We start from the raw sequence: 17570 nt of genomic DNA, 5'->3' as shown, positions 1-17570 counted from the left end.
TATACATATTCCCTGATTATTCGGCCTTATTATTATACAGATTCCCTGCATCGTGTTTGGTATGAAAGAACAATGAAATAAATAGCTGAAACGATAAACAAAGCCTTGTTTTCACAATGTAAACTTGTATGGTATGGTAGAATAATGGAATAAATCACTAAAAAGAGAGAGAGAGAGAGAGAGAGAGAGAGAGAGAGAGAGAGAGAGAGAGAGAGAGAGAGAGAGAAACATTACACTCACTACAATCCACATAATAACATAAAAATACAGTGTATTGAGGGAAATTTGTTATCCGTTCGACCATAAGGATACCCTACTGACTAACCTCTAATCACAGTCGTGCACAATACTCCCAGTGCAGTGACTTGTTCGACAGCAGGTGGTTCAGCAGTAACTTGTTCGACAGCAGGTGGTTCGACAGCAGGTGGTTCAGCAGTAACTGGTTCGACAGCAGGTGGTTCAGCAATAACTGGTTCAACAGCAGGTGGTTTAGCAGTAACTGGTTCGACAGCAGGTGGTTCATCTGAAGTTGTTTCTTCCGTAATTACTGCCAGCAAATCGTCCTCACTTTGGAGACGGTGAATTACATCATGTGGAAGAGCTGAAGTTGTCAGTCCTACTTTTGCATCGGATCCAAACAATGCAGCAAATGGTGACTTTCTAATGCCAGAATGGTAGCTCGAGTTTTTTTGAAACTGCACAAATTTTAAACCAACTGTCCAGTCTGTTGTATTATTATCACTCAACCAGGCTACCAACATATCTTTAATATCACAGTTTGCTCGTTCAACTGACCCCTGGCTCTGAGGATGTCTAGGTTTTCCATGAACCATTACGAGACCAGGCCAAAGCAGTTTAAGTTCTGTAATAACACAAGCAGTAAACTCCAATCCATTGTCACTTTGTAGAATTTCCGGTGCACCAAGTAAAAGAAAAATATCCAACAGCTGATACGCAACTTCTGCAGCACGTTTTGATGTGAGAGGTCTCAATACACAGAACTTTGTAAGATGATCTTGGTAGACCATTATCCACTTCATCGCCTGCATGTCTACAAGGTCAACTTGTGATCTGGAGCCAAAGTTCTTTGTCAGAATAGGTCGAACAACAGTCCCTTTGGTTGTTGGTCGCTTACGTTTACACTGACATTCAATGCACAGTGATTTGTAAATAGATATTGCATCATGGGTAATGTTGGCATACTTTTTAGATAATTCCTTTACCATCTTATCGCGCCCTCCGTGGCCAGTTGCAATATGAGCACGCTTAATAATGTATCCTCCAATGTAGCAAAATAGATAGGATCTTCATTGGCAGTCCGTCTTCTAATCAACTTGAGAACATCACCACACTTGAGGATCTCATACTTCTTCAGAAGGTAGTATTCATGAGGCGTCTTTTTGCCTGACTTGTCAATTGCTGTCAGTTCTGAAATAATTTCAATATACTGTTCTTTTGGAAGCAAGACAGATTTATTTCCTTCACTTCTTTGGAATAATTCTTCCCGAAAATGTGCTTCTAAATAACGCTCAGTTGGATTTGCCATGGTGTTGACAGTAGGAAGGATGGCGTATGACTGGTGAGTTAAACTTTGCCTGACCTTGTAGTGTTGAGGGGAGGATAAACAAGGCTTTGTTTATCGTTTAAGCTATTTATTTCATTGTTCTTTCATACCAAACACGATTCAGGGAATCTGTATAATAATAAGGCCGAATAATCAGGGAATATGTATATTCACTAAAAATTTCAGGGAATATACATATCCTGTGAGTGAATCAGACATTATGCACATTCCCTGAAAATATCAGAGAATATATATATTCCCTGATTATACAGATTCACGTGCATAACATATATATATAATATATATACTATATATATATATATATATATATATAATATATATAATATATATATATATATATATATAAATAATATATATAGAATATATAATATATATATATATATATATATATATATATATATATATATATATATATATATATATATATAATATATATATATATATATATATATATATATATAATATATATATATATATATATATATATATAGAGTATATGTATATATAATATATCATAATATATATATATATACTTATATATATATAATATATATATTTATATATATCATATAGATATATATATATATAATATATAATATAATATATATATATAGATAATATATATATATAGATATAATATTATATACATATACTCTATATATATTATATATTATATATATTCTATATATTTATATATATATTTATAATATTATTTATAATTCTATATATATATATATTATAATATTATATATCATATGTTATATAGTATATATATATATATAATATATTACCTATATGTTTACAGTGAAAAATCGTATAATAGGGAATACTATATATCTATAGTATAAAAAATTAGGTAATATAATAGATATAATCTATATAATATTGTATAATCAGGTGAAATATATCTAATATATTATATATATTATATATTTAGGTATATCAGGGAATATATTATATTAATATTATAATAATAAAATTATATCTACCTTTTTAATATAATTAAATATAAAAAAATATTTATATATTTAAAAAAAAATATATATTCTCTGATATTTGAAGGGAATGTGCATAATGTCTGATTGACATCACAGGATATGTATAATCCCTGAAATTATATATATCATATATATAGTATATATATATATTATATATATATATATATAATATATAAAAAAAATTATATCTATAATTTTTTATATTATATATATAAAAATATAGCTATATAAAAATATAATATAGATATACAATATAGATATATATATTATCTATAGATATATTATATAGATCGATATATATATATATATATATCTATAGATATATATATATATCTATATTATGATATAATATAATATATATAGCTGAGAATTATATATATAATATATCTTATGATAGATATATATACATATATATATAGAGTATCATGTATATATTAATATATATATATATATATATATCTATATATATATATATATATATATATATATATATATATATATATCTGATATGATATATGTTATTGGTGTGTCCTTACACGAAATTTCTTGCTTAGGTTGTTATGTCCTCCTAAACTCATGCTGTTATTTATTAATTTGGTAATTTGTTTCCTCTCCTTTGAAAGAGGAAGCCCAGGGCATGTTTGTGTGTGGCGAGGTTAGACAGCGTAATGAAATTAACTCTTAATGCTCGACCTATCAGGAAGGGAAATTAAATCAGAGAAGCCACGCAAAAAAAAAAAGAATTATTAAACTGCCTTCACTCTCCCTAAGAGTTATTAAAATTTAGACAAATGATCAACTTCATTTAAACATTTCCTATAGATACATGGACAAAACATAAAGAAAGAACCAGTTCAGTAATAATAATAGTAATAATAATTAATAATAATAATATGTTGGAAGTAAACCCTCTATTAAACATGTTTTATTGACAATTATTGTTGCATCGGCTGCATTAATTTTATAGAGGTTCTTCTCTACTTTTTTAGTATTGTTTAAACTGGTGAGCAACGCACTGAAGGTTGGCATGTCAAAATTCGGGAAACAATAAGTATAAATTTTATTACATTGCCTGGGGCGTTACTTAAAATTTAAAATTCAATCAAAATTTCAGCTATTCTGTGGAATAGAGCCGACGTTTCGTCTGGGGCTCCAGACATTTTCTAGGCGGAGGTTGTGGAAAGACTGAATGGGGAAGATGAGTCTGTCTGTTTGCGTACTAGTGGTACTGCCGGGGGACTTTGTGTCGCCGCTTTTAACTAACATCCCAGGCGTTATAATAAAATTGATACTTAAAATTGATACTTATTGTTTCCTGATTTTCGACATGCCAACCTTCAATGAGTTGCTCACAATTTTAAGCATCACTGAGAAAACTGCAATTAGAAAAATAGAGAAGAACCTTTATAAAATTAATGCTGCTGATGCAGCAATAATTTTCAGTGATGATAACAATAATAATAACAACAACAGTTCCAGGACTCATGCAGAAGAGTGTGCTGCTAGAAACAACGCAGAGTGAGAAAAGTGATGGACTCTTAAGGAGGCAGGATGCAACCCGGAACCCCGCACTATAAAAACCACCCAGTCGAGTAGGCCATGAAAAGTTTTCTTGTTGTTTCAGTTTTATCACCTCATGTCCGTTGGAAATCTGATACACCAGCTACACGCTGATGAAATGAAGATATATTAAGAAGAATAGAGGAGAATCTAAATAAATTGAATGCCGTTAAAACAGCCATAATAATAATAATATAAAAACCTTAAGCAGCATAAATGGTTCCCCTGAACAATCAAGACAATGCTGAAAACTGTCGGAAAGCAAATGAAATTACTTGGACATATTTTATTATAGAATCAGATCATAAATATATCGGTGTTGATTTTAATCAAGCACTTCGTTCGATAAATCAACATGAGTGGAATATCACTAGTGTTCTCAGGCAGAAAGGTAACTAATCAGAGAGCGGACGAATTATGAGATGTTTCCTCTTGAAAGCGGTCGACGAAAGGAAGGCAAACCGTAAATTATTGTTGCAATGAAGACCTCTCCTAAGGCTTGGAGATTTATGGTGTTATTTGTTGCGAGTTGGTATTAATCCCTGATGATGCTCCTTCTATCTGTTAACTTATTCTATTTTATTTATGTTTCTTGTTTTGTATGTTTGGTGTGTGTGAATGCTTCTTCGAGGTTGTGTCTTGAACTTTTCAAACTAAACTTGATGCACGTGCGCGTGTTCATCAATACGTTTATTTTATTCTTTTTTCATATTTTCATTCCTATTTTGAAGTATTTGTTCAAAATCTCTCTCTCTCTCTCTCTCTCTCTCTCTCTCTCTCTCTCTCTCTCTCTCTGTTAATCAAGAGAGTTTCTAATTAGATGCAATTGTCAAAATCCTACTCTCTGATTCAGTGATCGTTATTTTTATGGCAAATAACAGTGGAGTGGATGATCAACATACAAATTTGCAGCCCTCTAGCCTAGGTAGTTTTTAAAATCTGAAGGCGGACAGCAAACGTTCGGACGGAAGGACAAATAGCCATTTCAATGCTTTGCTTTTACAGAAAACTAAAAAAAAAAAAAAAAAAAAAAAAAACATCTGCAACACCGTCATTGTGAAATCTTCAGACAACTAAACATACCAAATTGCAGCCCTCTAACCTAATTATTTTTATTTTTATTTAAGGTTAAAATTAACCATGATCGTGCGTCTGCCACCGCAACAACACAGGCTACCACGGGTAGCTGAGTGTTTTAGTGGCCGTGGCTGAGACTTGCTTATCACATTATACGCTGTACAGAAAACTCGATAGCGGCGAAGAAACTTCGGCGCATTTTTTACTTGTTTTCTATATCCATCTCACCATCCTCGCCTTTTGAGCAGTAGACTTGTGAAAACACATAAGACAAGAATCTATAACAAATTAATCTTGATATTATTTACCCCTCTCGGAGCCTCTCCATATGCGTTCTTAATTATTCCCAAAGTTCTTAAGTGGGACTAAGTTGTCCTCAGATAAGTTCTGGGTATCAATATTGGTAGTATATCTCGACGCAAAATTTCCGCAAGCCTTAAGTGGACGAGGAACTCTTAAATATTAACCTTTGTCATTTAGCAGCCCCTCCCAAGGGAGCGAATAACGTAGTTTTGTAGAATAATATAAAGAATATGGTACAAAACATATAATATGTAAATGAGAAACTGGGTGGGCTTGATGGACATACGAATGAGCTATAAATAATAGATTTGAGCTTATTTTGCTTAATGTAACAAAAATGAGATTCATTGTGTTCTCTGTGCGATACAATATTAAATATTTTCCCAATCTTTCTTCCTGAATGAGTGGAAGGGGAAGCTTTTGAATAATTTGGCAGCAGTCCTGACACTGATTACTTGCACTAGCTTTTCCAACAGTAAAGGAAAGGAATTCTCTGATAAGTTTTGATTTTTCAAGGGATTTCCTGCGCGATAGCAACCACATATGTAAAAGTATATTTTAAACTAAAGGGCAGGTGATTGTCTATGTTGTAACAAGATTCATGTAGTATATGAATACATAAAGTCCCTGTCATTTGTCTTTCAGAAGCATTACATGTTAACAAGCACCGAAAGGGAAATGGAAATTGTTTTTCATTTGAACAGAGGATAGGTATTTACTGGCTGGGTCAAGTTGCAGGAGTTGTGAATACTGACTTCTGAATTATCATAGATAAAAAAATTCAATAAAAAATTTAATAAATGACGGAATACGAGTACATAAACGTAGCTGGGAAGAAGTGCCAGACGCAATATAATAATTATATGCAAGTATATTATGTGTGAATGAGTATACGTTTTATATTCATGTCCACTCGAAATACGTGTGTGCGTTTAGAGCAGAAATCAAGGCATATGCTGTGAAATGTACATGCAAAAGCGCGCTGGTTAACCGAATCACAAAGTAGAAGATACGGACACTTACAGATCACAAAAGTTTTCTAAGTTGTAAATATTCGGATTAACAGATTAGAATTCTGGCTTTCATGGGATATTCATAGATAAAATGAACTTACATTTCTTTAGCATTGGTTTTGAGACCCTCACTGGCTACTGAAAAGATGAGAATTAATTGCCTTTGCATTAATTTTGTACTATGAACTAGGGGCACTATAACATAATTTCCGATTTTGATAATGTTTTATCTCTAAAAGGAAAAATGTTCGAGTATCGAGTGTAGTCGTAAAATCATTAAATATGTCATTGGGAGATAAGCTGAGAACCCCCTTTTCAGTGTTTTCCACATCAGCTCTCTCACTGGTTTATACTTGTGATATAACAGAATGAAAACAGTTATGGGTTACAATTATGGATATTAAAAGAAATGCCCACTAACACTATTTTGCGTTAAAGCTCCTGTGAAGTAACAATTTGTACTTAGGCATATTTACCACTTTTTCCATTGATGCAAGAAAATGGAATATCAGATGGATTGACTAAAGATGGTGATTTGATTTGTTTCCGTTAATGAAAAGGTTTACTTACGACTTATACCTTATTTTTCAAATATATTCTTACCGTTTCTTAGTAAATCTAGAAACTATAAAAACCATAGAAATAATTTTCGATTCAATTCAAATTAAGCTGATTTTATGCCTTTACGGGGTTTTGCTTATTATAGCAGCCAGTGAAGATGTACACTTAGATATCTTTTTTTACATAAAATAATGAGTCCCCATCAATATTTGTCAATAAGCGAAGTATTACAACAAATGTTATCCAGGTTTTCATTGACCTGTAAACTTTTGTACTACCGACACGTATTAATTGTTTTAGTTCCTTTAATCCATTTTGATATATATATATATATATATATATATTATATATATATATATATATATATATATATATATATATATATATATATATATATATATATATATATATAGATAGTATAGATAGATAGATAGATAGATAGATAGATAGATAGATAGATAGATAGATAGATAGATATATATAATATATATATACCATCTTGTCTATGTATGAAAATCCTTGCATGTAGCCTACCCATGCTAGTTTGCATGATGCTCATTCTTACCAGCAAGTAATTCTTGTATAACTATATGCAGTATGCTGTTAATGGTACAATACTGTCATATTTGTTTTTGAACTATTTCATATGATGTATTTTTATTTCCTTTGATTTATATTTTTTCTTGTTATGTTCAATAGATTATTTTAGTGTTTGCATATATAAATTTCTGTTCTTGCATGCACACTACATGGGTAAATGAAAGCTTATAAGCAAAAATATAGCTTATGCCTTAAATCTGTAATATATTTGAGGCGATATTACCATACATCTTAATTTGTATCTATTCACTTACATCCTGTGTCTCATAATTTTATCGAAATATCTTGCATTTTATAATGGAAGACGAGAGTGAACTGACTTCTAGCGAATGATAAATTGGATCATTGACATGTTCAGGCTAATCGTGTTCTAGATCTCCAGAATTTACAAACTTGTGGTCTTCTGGGGCTTTGATTTTTTTTAAGGGGTCCGACGCACATGGTCCAAGAGGCTCGTTCATCTGCGAATATATGCCTGAATTCCATTGTTAAAGAATCAGCCTGTTGTTTAACCGCACAGCTTAGAAGACCAGCATTGTAGCTACTGCACTACAAAGAACGTTATTCAGACAACAGGTAATTCCTTATCTACTTTTATACCTCTCCTTTGTTACTTTATACATTTTACTATTGTATCATATTCTCACTGTATTGGATTCCCTCAATCTCTAGTGTTTCGTAAACGTTATTTCGTTATAATTCTTGTTTTGAACATCTATTGAAAATCTGTTCCCTTTCCCAAATAACGGGATAAAGATATATCCTGGGGATTGAAGATTCGACTTGAAACTTTCCATCCCTTTCAATATTATTTATACGGAAGACTGTTCTAACCATTAAGTAAAACAAGCTCTTAAGTGTGCCGATTACATGTGCCATATATAATAAAAGGACCCATAAAAATGTCAGGAGGTAGAAAGTTAAAGTTATATTTCAGAGAACGACTGTCTCCCTCTACAGCCAGGTATATAAATGAAATAAGAATTACAAAAAATCAGTATTTATATTAAGGGTCCCAGAGGTCAGCTGTTAAACCACTCCAGTTGATAGCTTCTTAATCTTCTTAATCGCTGGTTGGAAGAAGATTTTATCTATAATATCTGAGTTCCAAGCTCCTTTTGGGAGGCTCATCATATTTCTTCATTTAATCAGTGTTAATTCTATCATCTGGCTTTTGAACCATCAATTGCTGCTATAAATTATATGTGACAAATTCCAATTCATTCTATGATTATGGTTATTTGCGTGGTTAAAAATAGCTGAGCTCTGTTGGCCATACCTTACTGACTGCTTATGTTGTATGAATCTCTAGGTGAGTGATTTACTAGTAAAACTGATGTAGGATGGGTCACAGTCAAGGCATTGGTCACAGTCAAGGCAAGGGATTTCATATAATCTTGTGTCTTTAGGGACTGGCTTTTGTTGGATGTTAATCAGGGATTTTGCTAAGGCATTTGGGTAGGTTTAAGCAAATGGGCTAGAGCTTCCAAGTCCCTGTGTTGACGTCTTAATCCTGTCCAGGTGTGGGATTTTGATTTTATTGTTGAGCATCTCTCTAGTCTTGTTCTGAGGGGGGTGGTAGAAGATTATGTTAGCTTTATGGATCACTTTCTAAATTTAATGGTCGGGATACTGCAAAGGTGGGAGCTGCTTATGGATTAGTTCTTTTTCCTTTTCCAGGAGATCCGGGGAGCAAATCTTTAAGGCTCTTAAGAATAAATTGCTGGCTACACCAGTCTTGATAGAAATGTCATGATAACTAGAATTGCCCTCATTTCTTGCTCCATCTCTTTAGTTGCTGAATTGAGATGGCCACTGCAGTTACAGTTATGTTAATGAATATATCAATATATCAAAGGTATCAATAGATATTAAATAAATTAGTGCTTGAAACATTTTGTTTAAACGTTCATTTTTCACCTGCCTATAAACATATTGTGAAGATTAAATCCGTTATATCGTCAATTCATTCGCTTGGTAATTGATGCATATATGTTAATGTTTTAATCGACGATAATGAGCAGTATTAACCTATTACAGATTGCGGGAAACTACGTTTTTCAACAGAATACTATCTTTGTTTGTAAGTCAACTTGAAAGAATAATCTTTTTCTCGGGTCTAGTGTAACTAGGTAGGTCGAAACGAAGTTTTACAAACAAAATTGAATGCGTTTGAAAGAATGTCTATTTAAAATCTATGGAACGAAATTGATAATATTCTATTTCTCATCACATTTTATGTAAAGGGTACAACAAACACCATACGGTTATAAAGTACCTACAAAGCCCGAGATTTAAAATGTAAGATAATGAATGCATCATGATAACGATAGATCATTAGAAACGAAGACAGATCAAATCGTTTATTAATCAGAAGAACTCTGAGAAAAGGTGTCAGTCCAGGTGTTTCATTATCCCTGGCAGATCAAGAATGTGGAGGAGGTCTGACTCTAAATAACGAACCTTTTATAACTAAGAGAATAAACAGTACTCTGCTGTGAGTTTTGTTGCATGGTACTCTTCGCTGATATAACTTCAGAATATTTTAGTTGTAGTTATAAGGCTTTTGAGAAGCTGCTCCCTAAGCGTCTTTTTTGGTTTGTTGAAGATAAGGACCTGCTATCAGTATTGCAGTTTTGGTTTCGCAAGGCCTCGTTACCTTTGACGCACTCTTGTCAATATTCACTGTCTTGCAGAATGCTCCTAATGAGGGTGCACAGGCATGCTTGGAAGGTCTAGATTTTAGTGCAGCCTTTCACTGTGAATCATGAAGCATTTTTGGATTTTTGGACAGGTTAAGATTAGTGGGAGTTGGCTGTTCTTTTATTAACATTTTAAATTATGTTTTTTATAAGCAGAACTCAAAGGTTTATGTTGCAAGGTAGTGTTCGTGGTCCTTTGCCATTTATACTTGTGAGGTGCGGCAAGGTCTGGAGAACAAACTGGTTGCATATGCCGATGTCGCTACTCTTCTAGTTGTTGTTCTTTCCATATCTTAGGCCTGTAGTTGCAGAATCCTTGGACAGAGATCTGGTACATATTCATGAGTGCATTAGGCTTTGGGGCATTATGCTTAACCCTTCTAAAGCACAAAGTATGATAGTTGATGCAAAACACTTTTGCCTTTGCATGCTGACTTACATTTAATTGATACAGTTTTAAATATCAGCGACTCTTAACATTTTAATTGTGACTTTTGAAGAGAAATTGACTTTTAAGAAGCTTGTACGTAATATTGCATCATCTCTTTCTCAAAATGTTAGTATCTTGCAGAATTGCTTTAGAATGTTTCGGGATAAAGCCATTCTATCTAAATGTCTTAACTCTTTTCTTCATGCCTATTTGGAATGCTGTTCTCCAGTGTGGCCTTCCAGTGCATGTTGTCAGTCTGGTTTACTTTCCCAACTCCTAATGTTGACTTGAGGCACAAACGTAAAATAGCGCATTACGTTTATTACAAAGAAATGTAAGACAGCTACAATTAACCCCTGCGCTCTTCTTTATCTAACCTAGCTGTTCTTGCTCTTATGACGCACTCGCGTCTTCGCCTCTTGAGCAGATACTTGACAGAGTCCGGTATTCTTTCAATGCAGTCGACAAATGTGAATAAATTGATGTAGATATTTCATCCGTACATACGGGAGCTGGGACGACAGATTTGAGGATGATGAGGTGTATTGGGGATCTCGCTGCTTGAAAGAGTAGAAAAATAAGGAAATTAGAAGTGTGGGGTGGTTAATATTACTGATATGATGAGACTGCGATGGTTGTGACATGTGGTAAGGGTGGTTAAGGAGGAAGGAATGTATTACGGCATTTTCTCATTTTTGAGTTCAATCATTTATGAAAAATGGACAAACGATTGCCCTGATAGCAAGTAAATAAAAGCCGAAATAATAACTGATAAATTTCAAATAGGTCTCTGATGGTGATGACGGCGATTTACCGAATGGTAATTATTTATAAAATGATTGGCTATAGATATATTCCAAATCTGACGATGTGTTAAAGGAAGCAATGATGTAAAAGAAAGTAAAGTGAAAATGCAACAGAAATACTCAGATTTAATGGTTCCCTGTGACTTTCAAAGGAAGCCCTCGGTATCTCCAGAACAAATCTTGAAGTTATGGAACACAATCCGTACCGTATTGTGCAGTACTGCATGCATCGGGAAATATGTAAGAGGCTGCCGGAAAGCCTCTTTCAAGTATCGGATTGGAAAAGGAATACAGCTCCTATTTTGAGGGCTCGGCAATGCATGCCTCTGCCGTGTGTCTGAATCGGGGAAAGAGATTTGCATTTTCTATATCTATTATCATCGCTGGAGACAGAGATTGGATAGAATCCCTTAGCTTTAAAGTAATATCCATGACTCTATCAGAGGTTAATTTTTTCTACTCTTCTGTGGGTTGTTTTTTAGGAATGTAACATTGGCTTACAGCCAAGGTTTTTATTTTCTCATTTTCTGATTCTTAGGAATGAGATTTTCAGTGGAAATACCCCTTGTTCAGTTAATCCCTCCACTATTTTTAATTTGATCAAGGTACTCAGATTTCTCTGAGATTTCATAACATCAAAAGTGACTGTAGAAGAATGATTGAACTTACAGATTGTTTTGAACATGGCATGAAAACACCTGCTTTTTAAAAAGTGATAGCTTGCATGAACAAACTTATGAGAGTAAATAGAATAAAGAACTGTTGACTGATTCATGTATGGTACAAGAATGAAAACCGTTAACTTACATAAACAATTTACAATAAGCTTTGTGAATCCTGTTTAAATAAGGGTGAAGGAGAGTCATATCTGGAGCTTCGCAGAAAATATGGAATAGCAGAATTAGCTTAGTATGGAAAAAGTTTAAACGAAAGAGATGACCGTGACACATCGATTTCCTTTAGAGAATTTCGTAAGATTGACTGTTTAATTGAGCACAAATGTGAAAAAGCAAAAGTTATGATGAATATCCTGCGTTATAAATGCGCTAAACGGGACTGAAAGGGCAAATTATTGTAGTGTGAATATGCGGTAGAAAGAATGATAAAAGTGAAAGGATGGACAGGACTGTACTAGGTGGCTTATAAATTTCGTATGAAACTGCTACGAAAGGTACAAGATTTGCGAGGTGGTTGACACAATGCTTATGAGGAATTTTTGTATAATAGAAAACTTGACTACAGAGCAAGTAGACAGAGAGAGAGAGAGAGAGAGAAATGGACTATGAAGAGCAATACCGAACGCAAGCATGGTAATAACAAGAAACCCTTCGAGAGTTGACGAAGTAATTCTGATATTTCGACACCCACATATAATCACAGATATTTACTCTTGAGTAAGATTTTCTCAAAGTCCGACAGTTTTCTACAAAATTGCTAAATTGAACTCTTTAAATATTTGTAATATTTAAACAACTGATCGTTTGACACTCTCCTAACTCATTTACGCTAAACTCACCTCGAGTTATTGACAGTAAAATCTGAAAGCAGTCCATCCCCTGGCTTTCGTTTGCCTGGAAAATCCGGCCTAAAGTAGATATAAGAATAATTTGACTTATAAATGACCGCTGTATCATACTAGTTGTACGGATGAAGCAGCTGATAACCGGCTTAATGATTATAATAGCAACGAGCTTGATCACTCACGTTCCTCTGAGCTGGAACCCGGCACTGCCCTTCATGTCTCCCCTACCCTCCCGATCCCCTACCTACACCACCCCCACCCATGTGGGATAAACAGGAGGAGAGCGATGTGTCATGACTCCCCTACCTTTCCCATTTCCTACTTACCCTGCTCCCTGGGGCGGATAAACAATTCTGCGGGAGGAGGCTGGATGTTCCATGTCTCCCTAACCGTCTCGATACCTACCTCGCCCCCACCCAGGGCGGCTTGCAGGAGGAGGGTGGATGTGTCATGTCTACCCTACCCTCCCGATCCCCTACTTTCTCCACCCCGACCCGGGTGGACAAACAAGAAAAATCCGCTTCGATTTTATTATCACAGATAGATAGTATCATGAAATGAAACGTAATGAAGGAACAATGAAATGAATCATGAAGTGTTGAGTGAGGAATCAGTCACGGATGATCTATCTTGACTGTTACTTTGAATTCGGGAGAAATAAATAGTATTCTGTTAAATGGCTGGTTTTTTGACGTCTGTAATCATGGTGATCATTTCATTCTCTTCTTGGAGTGTTTATTTTCTACATCTTTTTCTAATAAAAAATCAAATACTCCGGATTCTTTTGTATATTTTCTGATTTTTTTTTTTTTTTTTTTGCATAGACACGCAAAGTTAATGAATGCAGAGATTGATTTTGAATACAATTTCTACTTTTGTGTGTATGAGTTTGTGTGTGTGTGTGTGTATGTATATGTATGAGAGAGAGAGAGAGAGAGAGAGAGAGAGAGAGAGAGAGAGAGAGAGAGAGAGAGGATGCGGTAGCCACGTAAAAGAAGCTTTATGGAATAATGTTTGATAAGAGTGAACTTCATGATTGAACCAACGCATGAATAAAGAAAATTGCAATCAAATTTTATAAATATAAATATATATATATATATATATATATATATATATATATATATATATATATATATATATATATATATAGAGAGAGAGAGAGAGAGAGAGAGAGAGAGAGAGAGAGAGAGAGAGAGAGATGATTGACTTTAGAAAATTGCATTAGTGTCATATAATTGATCATAAAGATTTAGTGTCGTGGACTGAGTCCCTTTAGTTTGATCGTAAGTACGTCCCACAAAGCAATACTTCACCTTTAAAATCGGGGATTGTTAATGACAGGAAAATAATTAAACGAAAATAAGATGAGATTAAAGTGTAATCTTTTCCATTAACATCAGTAGCGATCAAAGGACTTTGGGTTGAAAAGTCGTTGGCAATTAAAGCAGGGTTATTCTAAAAGAAATATCAAACTAGTAGCTTAATTACTTCATATTAAAGTGAATTCCCCCTTTTTACTTGAATTCTGAGAATGTTAAACTGTTTATAAAAAAGATTTGTGAAATGCTGTTGCTATTGCAACTATATTCTGTAAATTTTAAGTAAACCAAATGTACTTAAATAGCAGATTATAATTTATCGTATCGTATGTATAAGTCTTAATAGAAAGCTTTAGCGTCATTGTAAGCGAAAGAAAATAATCAAATGATGGCTATTCACTGATTTCTGCCGATGGATGCTACTGATGACGATGATGCTAAAGACTTCCATTAATAATCTTTACAAAGTCTTAAAATCACACCAGTCTAACAGCGACGCCGTTTGAAGCGCCAAGCGGCCAATGATGTTTATGGAGCCGTTGAAAAGCCTCTTTCCAATAGCGGCTCGTAAGAGGAATACAGCTTTATTTCGAGCCTGACAATGCATGCATCTGCCAAGTTCCTGCCTGCGGGAGTTTGCGTTGCACTTGTAAATGTCTGTGTGATATGTTATTTTAGGAGAACGACCGACACACAGAAGGGCTGGAAATCGTCAGCTTTTCTTAAACTGTATGCAATCTTGACCCAATATTCAATTCATGATGCGCACACACACACACACACATACACACACACACACACACACACACACACACACACATATATATATATATATATATATATATATATATATATATATATATATATATATGATATATATATATATATATATATATATTATATATGATATTTATATATATATATATATATATACATATATGGTGGGGGAATGTTTCTGTTGTCAACTGCTTGTGCTATGCTGGTTAGGTAGTTTGTTGGTAGACATGACCCTGTGAGGAGGAAACAAGAGAGGAAGCAGCATCATCATTGGCAGAGATATTCCTAAAATTTGAAATTTTACCTTTTCTACATATTTCCTCACTAATGGCTGCATTATCTGCAATTCCAGTATTTCCGGAAATCCTCAGCGAAATTAAGGCCCCTTCTACCACTCGCCTTAAAGTCCTGTCGTTACACTTAAAAACAACCTGTGTACCCTTAAAATTTACATTGTCATTTTTTCCCCGTACATGTTGTGCAATTGCGCTGTATGCACTTCCCCCTCTGCAAGCAGCACCGTGTTCTTCCCTTCTCTTATCAATGGAACGCCCACTTTCTCCCACGTAACATTCATTGCAGTCATTGCAGGGTATTACATATACACTTACGTTCTCTCTGTTTCCCGGGTTATTTTAAATGAGCTTCTTCTTGATTGTGCTATATTAAAACCGTTCTCATTTCCCCTTAAGCTGCCTAGAAAATTAATTAAGCGCTCCATTGTATGGAAGAACCATAGATACTTTAAAATCTACATTTCCACTTATGTCAAGCGGGACGTAAAACATCGATCTAGCTCTAGAAAGAGCCTGTCATAAAAAAAAAAACTTTGGGTAACATAATTTAGTAAAATGATCTATCAAGAAATTCATTTCTGCGTCAATGAACTGGGGATCGCATATTCGGTATACTAAAAAAAAATAAAAAATTTACGTTGTGCTTTACTTTAGGTTCATGATATGAGAGGTAATGTATACAAGTGTTTGTGTGGCTGTCCTTCCTATACACGCTGAATTTAATTAAAGCCACTATTTTCTGTCTCTACGAACTAAGATGTCCAGGAAGGATAGCCTATTTTCTATTTCCTTTTCCACTAAATTTAATAGGCGCCAAAAAACCATTAAGCAACTCTTAAAAACTATGAAAGGCTTCTTCGTCGTGTCTATAAACAATAAAAACATCATTTACATACTCAACTCAAATTTCGTGCTTGATGTCTTCTGGTTGGGTGTCAACGTGAACTTTTTCAAAAAATTCCATGCATAAGTTTGCCAATCTAGGGGAGAGGGAGAGAGAGAGGTGAACCCATCGAGACCCAGTATGTTTGTTGACAGAACTAACCATCAAACTCAAAAACTGTAGATTTTACGCAAATATTAATTAAATCACAAAGTTTATCTATGGGTACAGTAGGCTTGAAAATGAGACTAATTTCTTCAAGTTATCCAGCACGAAACTTAGAGGTAGTACGTTCGTGAATAAAGAAATTTTATCTAGGTTGTATACATAGAACCTATGACATTCTTTTCTTAATTTTATCCATAATATCCATACTCTGCTTAATGTGAGATTTCGAAATTGTCCCTAGTAATTTGACACCCGAAGAAGACTCACGTACAGAAGTATTTAGTGTTGAAGCAAAGAAACTTCAATATTGAACGCTGAACCATTTTCAGGGGCGCTGTGTGAGACTATGTTCGGTAAAAAAAATATTAAGACATTGAGTTTCTGATCAGTTTTTTTTTATACAAGAGTATTTTTTTTCTACTTTTATTCCTATTGTTTTGCACTCATCCATTTTTATGTGATTTATGCAGATTATGATTTTTTCCCCTCAGGTGGATTCAATGTCGCTACATCGAGTGGGAGTTCTTAGCTTTTTTTGATAGACACGTCTCAGTTAGTGGGGAAAATCATTCCATAAAGGGTTCTATGTCTGTCTGTCTGTCTGTCATTCAATAACGGCTAAACGGCTTGATGGGTTTAAACCAAACAAAAACTATTGTTTAGTGTTTTTGATCGAGGATGGTTTATAGCCTTATATGGCTATAACCAGATCATTGGTTTCCTAGGTATAATTTTTATCTATAAAGTGATAAATACCTCCTCAAATAAAAGTTAAATCAAGATATCTGACCCACACTTTTGCAGAGGCCACGTGGAGTCTTATAGACACCCATGCTTGGGTTGCCCACATATTTGAGTATCCTATAGAAATGATAAGTTCGAACATCCCAAAGCAGGCTCAACTTTGGGGTTCGAAATGTTTACATCGAGCACTCATTTCTCTTTCAACTGTCATACGAGAAACAAC

The 17570-nt window shown here is 34.1% G+C and overlaps 1 protein-coding gene across 1 annotated transcript; it reads right to left on the bottom strand.

Annotated features, from left to right (window-relative positions):
• Nucleotides 1–320: 320 nt before the first annotated feature.
• On the bottom strand, nucleotides 321–1049 carry LOC135208181 (KRAB-A domain-containing protein 2-like). Its single transcript, XM_064240317.1, has one exon. The coding sequence runs from the start codon at nucleotides 1047–1049 to the stop codon at nucleotides 321–323; it is 729 nt and encodes a 242-aa protein (XP_064096387.1).
• Between the last annotated feature and the right edge of the window lie 16521 nt (nucleotides 1050–17570).

This window comes from Macrobrachium nipponense, chromosome 35 (genome assembly GCF_015104395.2).
Source record: "Macrobrachium nipponense isolate FS-2020 chromosome 35, ASM1510439v2, whole genome shotgun sequence".
Taxonomy (NCBI): Eukaryota; Metazoa; Arthropoda; class Malacostraca; order Decapoda; family Palaemonidae; genus Macrobrachium; species Macrobrachium nipponense.
Note: the sequence above shows the minus strand (reverse complement) of the source record. Positions and strands in the feature narration are given on the sequence as shown.

What these genes read in the sequence shown, in the direction of transcription:
- LOC135208181 (XM_064240317.1), bottom strand. Translation starts at nt 1,049, where the DNA reads ATGCAGGCGATGAAGTGGATAATGGTCTACCAAGATCATCTTACAAAG.